This window comes from Entamoeba nuttalli (genome assembly GCF_000257125.1).
Source record: "Entamoeba nuttalli P19 unplaced genomic scaffold asmbl_4587, whole genome shotgun sequence".
Lineage (NCBI taxonomy): Eukaryota > Evosea > Mastigamoebida > Endamoebidae > Entamoeba > Entamoeba nuttalli.
The window spans coordinates 1-8218 of record NW_008576898.1 but is presented as its reverse complement, the minus strand read 5'-3'; the positions used below and the strand labels follow the sequence as shown (position 1 = coordinate 8218).

The 8218-nt window shown below is 23.2% G+C and overlaps 4 protein-coding genes across 4 annotated transcripts; 1 reads left to right on the top strand and 3 right to left on the bottom strand.

Annotated features, from left to right (window-relative positions):
• Positions 1-845: 845 nt before the first annotated feature.
• Positions 846-1956, bottom strand: ENU1_107220 (hypothetical protein; the record flags this gene model as incomplete). Its single annotated transcript, XM_008859464.1, has 2 exons — positions 846-1645; positions 1707-1956. The coding sequence occupies 2 exons, from the start codon at positions 1954-1956 to the stop codon at positions 846-848; spliced, it is 1050 nt and encodes a 349-aa protein (XP_008857686.1).
• A 148-nt stretch (positions 1957-2104) lies between these two features.
• On the bottom strand, positions 2105-5725 carry ENU1_107210 (cytosolic regulator pianissimo, putative; the record flags this gene model as incomplete). The annotated part of the gene is made up of 1 exon (XM_008859463.1): positions 2105-5725. The coding sequence occupies one exon, from the start codon at positions 5723-5725 to the stop codon at positions 2105-2107; it is 3621 nt and encodes a 1206-aa protein (XP_008857685.1).
• A 991-nt stretch (positions 5726-6716) lies between these two features.
• ENU1_107200 (PHF5 family protein) lies at positions 6717-7046 on the bottom strand (the record flags this gene model as incomplete). The annotated part of the gene is made up of 1 exon (XM_008859462.1): positions 6717-7046. The coding sequence occupies one exon, from the start codon at positions 7044-7046 to the stop codon at positions 6717-6719; it is 330 nt and encodes a 109-aa protein (XP_008857684.1).
• Positions 7047-7138: 92 nt separating this feature from the next.
• Positions 7139-7873, top strand: ENU1_107190 (hypothetical protein; the record flags this gene model as incomplete). The annotated part of the gene is made up of 1 exon (XM_008859461.1): positions 7139-7873. One exon carries the CDS (start codon positions 7139-7141, stop codon positions 7871-7873), a length of 735 nt encoding a protein of 244 aa, XP_008857683.1.
• Between the last annotated feature and the right edge of the window lie 345 nt (positions 7874-8218).

Sequence of the window (8218 nt, the reverse complement as noted above, 5' to 3'; positions counted from 1 at the left end):
TACCAGCCTTAAATCCAATTGCTCTTTGTTGGTTGATCATTGTTTCAAAGAATTCTTTATTTGACTCTTCATCATTCCAATATCCTTCAACATCAAACCAAACCCTCTCAAACTTCATGTCATTAGCTACCACTTGATTCCAAAATGAATTTACTTGTCCAGCGGGATCACCACATGAAATGCATGGATAAAAGTATGCATCAATATTGTGTGCATCAAAACCTGCAGAAAGAGCGTTGTTATTAATTCCTTTAGCATTTGGATCCCATGAACCAAGACTTCTCCAACATCTAAAAATGAAAAAAGAATTAAATCCAATATTTCTCAAACAATTAATTGAACTAACACTAATAGGTTCTGCAATATCAACTCCATATCCAGCAAAAGCTGTAAATATTAAAGCACATAACAAAAAAACTTGCATATTATTTTATAGTTTTATATTTTTTTTTAATTATGTTTTTAAAATTTGTAATTTAATAAAAACAAAAAAATATTTTTCATTATCGTTTTATATAACAAAAATATTTTTTTGTTTTTAATTAATACAACATGACTTTAAAATAATACAAGAATATTAATGAATAATATTATAAACTTTTGTTGCTCAAATAAAGTATATTTTTGTAATGTCATATAACAATATATTAAATTTTAAATAACTAGACTTATATTTGTTAATCATTTTTGATTACTATTAAAATATAAGAATTAAATAGATATTTTTGAGATAATAAAAAAAGACTTTAAATTATTTCAGGTAGATTAAAACAAATTCTACATTATAAAGGATTTAAATGTATATTTAAAAAAGAAAAAATGAAAGAAGAAGAGAAACAACAAAATTATATTATTTGTTTGTTAGAGAATTTGTTAAGTTTTAATTTAATTTCATTAATATTTAAAATATCATCAAAAGAAGCGAAGTTAAGGATTTTAAGTTCCTTTAAAGAAGAAGGAAGGATATATTTAATATTTTTTGTTTTACTGTCAAGAAGTGATAATTTAGTTATGTCATTTAAATAAGATAAGTCAACAAGAAAATTATTTTGTGAAATGAGAGGAGTTAATTTCTTACCAACAATTTCTAAATTTCCTGGATAATAGTTCTTTAATAATTCAGAGAAATAAGGTTCAATAACCATTTCATTAGCAAATTCTAATTGACCATTTCTATGAGGTAATAAAATAAAAGGGAAATTATTAAAGTCAGAGTATGAATCAATGCCTAAATAAGAAACTCCAATGAAATGATTTTGTGAGTGATGAACCAAGTCAATAAGATTATTACAAGTACTTTTTTCAACCCAACAACAAATTAATTTAGTTTTTGGGAAATCATTTAAAATATTAGAAACAATTTGATGATGTTTAGAATGAAAAATACAAGTTAGTTGAAGAAAAGGAATTGTTTTTATTTCTTCGATATATTTTTTTAAATAATGTATTTGAAAGACATTACCAATTCTTAATGTTAATTTATGTAATTTATGACAATTAAATAAGTTAATTCCATTCAAAAGATAATCACAGTCTAATTTCATTTCAACTATTTTTTCTTGTAATAATTTTAAACTAATAAGTCGATTTTCTTTTTCTTTAAGAATATAATCAGTTATTTTAATTAATTTGATTGATTCTTCTACTATAAATTATGAGAATTTTATTGATATTATTATTTTACAATAAAATATAACACAACAAACAATATGATTTATGTGTTTTATATAATTGTTCTAAACAATCATTTGATAATTGTAATGTTTCTAAGTTTGGAAAAACTTTAATTTCTTTTTGGATATGAGATACTTCACTGTTTTGTAATAAAGTATCAAGAGAATCATTTGAATAATTTGGATTAATTTTTGTTGCTTTAACTGCTTCATCACAATGTTTACAAATACAATTAAATTTATAAAGACTTTCAAGTGAGTCTAAATATTGTAAAACAATCATTAAATAACAAGGCTCTAAATGTTTCTAATACTATTAATAATAAATTAATGCAACTCAAATAATCAAACCATAAAGAACTAATTATTCCTTTTTTAAAAAATAAAAAAAAATAATAATAATTATGTTATGAATAACAATAATTAATGTATTAAGAAAAAGTAGGATCAACAGCAGAACAAATTTGGGATTTTGTAGCTCTTTTATTTCTTTTTGGAGTAGAACAACTACTATCTTTTATTGGGGCTTCTGACTTTACAATACCAATAATTTTGTCAGAACAAGAAAGTGCTTGATTTTTAAGAGATGGTAATGGTAATGAACCAAGAAATATTTCGTAGACAAAACTGCGTTGAATAACACTTGTTTTAACATTGTCTAATAATTTACAAACATCCATATTAAAAGAAATATCATTTTTAAATAATTCTTGTTTTTCAGCTCTTTTTTTATTAAGTTCTTTCATTGAGCTTCTCCACATATTTGCGTGTCTCATTTTTCTAACATATTTAACAAGTTCTATTTGTTCATTATTTAAGAAATTAGTTGAAAATGGAATATTTTTTAAGAGAACTTTTTCATAATGTTGGTTATAAAATTGATCAGTTAACCCATCTCCTGGAATCATAATTCCATTATATGACTTATTCCATCCTTCTTCATTTAACATTTTTTCATATTTTTTATTTGAACATAAAATTGAAATTGCCCAAGTTGATATTCCTCTAATATATAATGATTCATCATAAATTGATTTTATAATACATTTAATAATATCTTCATCAACTAATTTATATTCATCATTATTATCATTAGCAGCAATATAAGATAATGCAATTGCAGCACCACTTTTATTAATTAATAATTTTGAAGTTGTAAATTCAATATAAAGTTTTTCAGTTGTATTATTATCTTTTAATATTCCTCTTCCAATAGGTGTAAGAGATAATATTTGGAAGAAATGAGGTAATCGTTTTTTTTCATCATAATTTTGAATATAAGCAATATATCCACCTTTCATCCATTTATTATATTCGTCAATAACAAATGTTGTACTTTCAATACATTTTTGAATTGAAATATCATTTTTAAGTAATTCATAAATAATATCTTCACCTTCATTATCAATTAATATTTGAAATATATTTCTAATTTCTGAAGGTTGTTGTATATTAATTTCTTTATTTTCTTCATTATACATTTTTTTATCATTAATAAATTCAACAAATACTTTTTTTATATGTTCTTTTTTAATAGCATTTCTTAAAATAATAATAATTTCTTTTATATTTTGTTTTACTTGATTCTTTTTAACTAAATTTTCAACTAATTTTGGAATAGTCCAACCTTTCCACATCATTTGTTCTGAAGTAATATCTCCTGAACTAATTAATAATCTTCTTATTTCTTTAATAGCACGATTAGCAAGTGTAATATTTTCACTATTAAGCATTGCTTCCATTACTTTTGTATTTTTATCATTTGTTGATATTCTAAATGATGAAGAAATAAGGTCTGATAATGGGTCTAATCTTCTAATCCCAAGAACTTGAGTATATAAATCAAATATATCACTTAAAGCAATATGTGCTTCTTTCATATCACAAATACTTCCAATAAATCCAAAATATTCTTTTGAAAGTTTTTTCATTAAATGTGTTTGATCAAAGAAATGTCCTTTTTCATTTAAATTTTCAAAGAATTTCCTAAATTCTTCTTCTTTCTTTTTAATTTCTTCTTTTTTTCTTTCTTCTTCAGTTTTTTTATCATCTTCTTTCTTTTTATCATCTTCTTTTTTTTTATTCTCTTCATCTCGTTTTCTTTCTTCTTCTTTCTTTGCCATTTGAATAAAATATTTAAGTTCTGCAGCAATTTCTTTTAAGATAATTTGTAATAATCCTTGACCACTTTCACTTTGAATTAAAATTTGGAATAACATTGTTCCACATGGAGTGTATTTTTCTTTTGGTTGACAATCAATTTCACTAAATCTCTTTTTTGATGGTTGATAAAATTTAACTAATGTCTTAAAGAAAGGCGTTTTTTCAACAATTGGAACATATCTCATATTTTGAGATAATGACGTTAATAATTTAAAAATTTCATCCCAATTCCATGTTAAATAATCATTTGATGAAATGTTTGATGCTTGAACACTTCTTTTAATTTCAGTTTCATCCATCATATTTAAACCTTTTAGAGTTTGATTAATATCACTTGTAACATCATTACTCATATATTCATTAATTGTATATCTTTCATTATCTTTTTTTTCTTTAATAATTGCATCAATTTTAAATTGAATATGAGAATGTAAATTTACTAATAATGATGTTGAACTTGTTTGAAGATTTGATGAAAAATTACATGCTGTAGCAAATAACTTTTGTAATGATAAATGTCGTTGTGGTAATAATAATCCAGCTAAATATAATAATTCTCCAAGTAAAATAACAGATTTTGCAATTACAGTAATACAACTAACTTCTTCAATTGAACTAGAATCTTTTTCATTAGGAGAATTATTTTCTAGTCCAATCATAGTCACTTCAAGTCCAATTTGAGAATGTTCTGAGATTGTTTGACGATGACTTGGTTTGGTTTTCATTTTATCTACTTTTTTAGATTCTTGAGATAGTATCTCAGCTCTTGAAAAGTCATCATGCATTTGTCTTCCAACACAAACATCACAAAGTGCATCAAAAAAATTAGAATCAATCAAGGCAATTAATAAATGAGTGTAATATGATAATACTAATGGTGAGTTTTTAAGAATTGAATTATCAGAAACTGACTCTTGATAATCAACACCTTGAGGTTGAATTTTTGGTTGTTTAAGATCAAATAACTTATATAAATTAGAAATAATCATATTAATTTGTTTTGGTACTGGTGATCTTAATGCTAATACTAAGATATCAATACCTTTATTTGATGTTAGTGTTAATAATCCAGGCCATGTTTGAATAACTTTAAAAAATATATCAATTGCATCAGAATATTGTGTTTGTTTAAGTTCTCTATCAGCATTTATTCTTTGGGTCAATACATTTTTTTGAGAAAATAACCAATGTTCAGGACTACACATTGGAGATATTAATGAAATTAATAATTGATCGATTCCTAAATACTTTTTATGTGGAATTGAATTTAGTCCAAATAAAATGAAATCTTTTACTGAGTTTTGGCTCCAAGTTGTTTTCTTTGAAAAGATCATTCTCAATGCTTCAGTGGCTGATGCTCCAAATACATCAGGACATGAAAGTGCAATTTGAACAATCAATCTATCATATAGTTCAGTGTATGATGTATCTCTTGAATCAATTGCTTCTGATGCTTCAACAATTGCTCTTGCCCAAACTACTGGTATTTTTTGAATTGTCATAAGAATAGTTGAGATTAAAGTAAAGGCATATCTGTTCATTGTTTGATACATTGTTTTATATTTACGAACTTTTTCAGGTTCTTTTTCTTTAATAGTAGAATAATCAACTAATGCTTTGGCAATAAGTAATGCTCCAACTCCTTCTAATAACATTTCTGGTACATTCTTTGATATATCAATCAAACAAATTAAATGTCTAATAACTGCGGTTCGAATAACAGGAGAAGGTCTTCCTAATTGTGCTATTAAAGATGCCCACTCTTCATGTGTTGGTTCATACAGTCCAATTTGAGTTGCCGGAGTTTTTCTGTTGAAAGCATCAAGTAATTGTTCTGATTTCAGCGTCAGGTCATAAATGTCTTCAACTTTCATACGAGGTGAAATCATAAGTTCTTTTAAAATAATCCAATCTCAGTTTTTTTATTTTTTTTTTCTTTTCTTTTTTAATTTGTGTTTTTCTTTTTTTTTGTTTTTCTTTTTTTTATGACTATTCTATTAATATAATTTATTTGATTGAAAATTAGATACAAAATATTTTATCTATTTTTTTATAAATAATACCAATTTTTATAGACTTGTGAATATATAGTAAGTTAATTTCTAATAACATTAATGAAATAAAGAAATTTTTTTACTTATATCAAAGGTAATTTTTATTATTTCAATATGCAGTTAAATTGGTGTAAATGTTAATAAATATATTTATAAGACATTGTATCTATATATTTCAATATCATCATTATTTGACAATTATCATATTATTCTCAATAAAAATTATTTGAAACTATCAATTGTATAGAATTATAAATATTAATAAATTCATCATTTGAATAATTTTAAATGGATTGAAATTTTTTTAATGGTAATAATTTAATGAATATTTTATTTATCCATTTTATAAAGACATAATTATATAAATGTATTACCAATACAATAACATAATCATGTTCATATTATTTAAAGTATGAGAAAAAAAAGAAAGAATATTATTTTATATTTAATAATAATATTATGTAATGTAAGATACAATATTACTTTTGTTTATTGTTTATTCTATAATATAACATATATATTTTATAATATTTCTAACCTTTTTGTATAAATAATTAACATACCTTTTATTTAAGATTTGATTATCCTAAAAGTTTAATTAGAATTGGTATCAAAAGGATATTGCTTATTTTTAAAAAAAAAAAGAGTTTAATAATACAAAGAAAAGAAGATATGAATTATAAAATTTCAGAATTTAAATGAATAATATGTTTAAAATTTATTGTTCTTGAATTATTAGATAGTTTAATGAATGAAACAAGAAGAAATAACAAAAATTCTCTTAATCTATTTTTTTTTTGTCAATCAAAACATTCATTTTAACAAGTTAATTTTGGTTTAATTTTTTCTTACGTTCATAAAACAAATCAGCACGTGAACTTCCAATATTGATAATTTTTGGACATCCATCCCGATCTTTCTCTTGTAATACACAATTTCTACAATAATATGCATCAGTTACTCCTTCTCCACCACAAATGATACATTTTCCTTGATTACTTCCAAAGTTACAGTCATCACAAATCCTTACTTTCTTATATGGTCGGACATATGAATCACAAATAGGACATTTTCCTTCATCCTTTGCACACAATTTACCAACAGCTATTCCTGGTTGTTTTCTGCACATTACTAAATCTGGGTGATGTTTTGACATGATAAGAATTTGTGTTTTAACAACAAGATCTTTTTTATTTTTACTTTTAATTTTTAAGAAAGGTGATAATAAAAAAAAATCTAAAAAATAAAATGAAAAAGAGACAAACCACAAAACCGACTCAGAATTTTTCTAAAACAAAACAAATTAAATCATTAACGATTCTGAAGAAGAGACAAAGTGTTTTAGATTTCTGTCAAAAACAGCCAGGAGTTATTAAATGTAATATTTGTCATCTTGAATATCAAAGTACTATTGAAGATGATATAAAAACACATGAAAAATATCATAAAGAATTTCTTCTTCCACCAAAATTAAAAATAAAAAGTAATGAATATAACATTATTCAACAAGAAGGAAATTATAAATATATCAAATTTCAATGGAATTCAAGAATTAATAAAGAAATACAAATTATTAATGAAAGAATAAATGAAGACATTGAAATGGATTTAAATTATCTAAAATCAAATAATTTTAATTATATTTGTTGTATAGAAAATAATAGAATTATTGGAATTGTTATTACAAGAATATTAAATAAAACACATAACATTTATCAATGTAATTGTAATGAATACGATGACATTAAATTAATTGAACAAAATAAAACAAATGCAACACTTGGAATAGAAGTATTATGGGTTCATAAGACTTCAAGAAGAAAAAAGGTTGCATCTCATTTGTTAGAATTAACAAAAATTTATAATACTTATGGAACTATTTATCATCTTAATGATATTGCTATCTCTCAACCTACTCATGACGGATTTTCTTTTTTTAATAAATTTTTTAATAATTCTTTGAAAATAATTCTTCCAAATTAATAATTAATTCATTTTTTTTAAAATTATTGAATAGTTTTATTTAGTAATTGATTTTAAGGATATTTATTATTTAATTATCTGTTTTCAATTTGAGATGACTCTTCTCCCTGAACATGAACAATAGAAGCTAATCATATTACTATTTTCTTTTTATTATTTCTATTTCAAATACACATCTATTAAATGATGTTATTTATTTTTATACTCTTAAACTATAATTTATCATATAGGCTCATTAATAAATATTATCTATTACAATATCAATGAAATATTAAATATTCTATTTTCATTTTTATATTTTAATTTATTTATTAACGGAGATCGAAGGTGGCACGTCTGAAACAC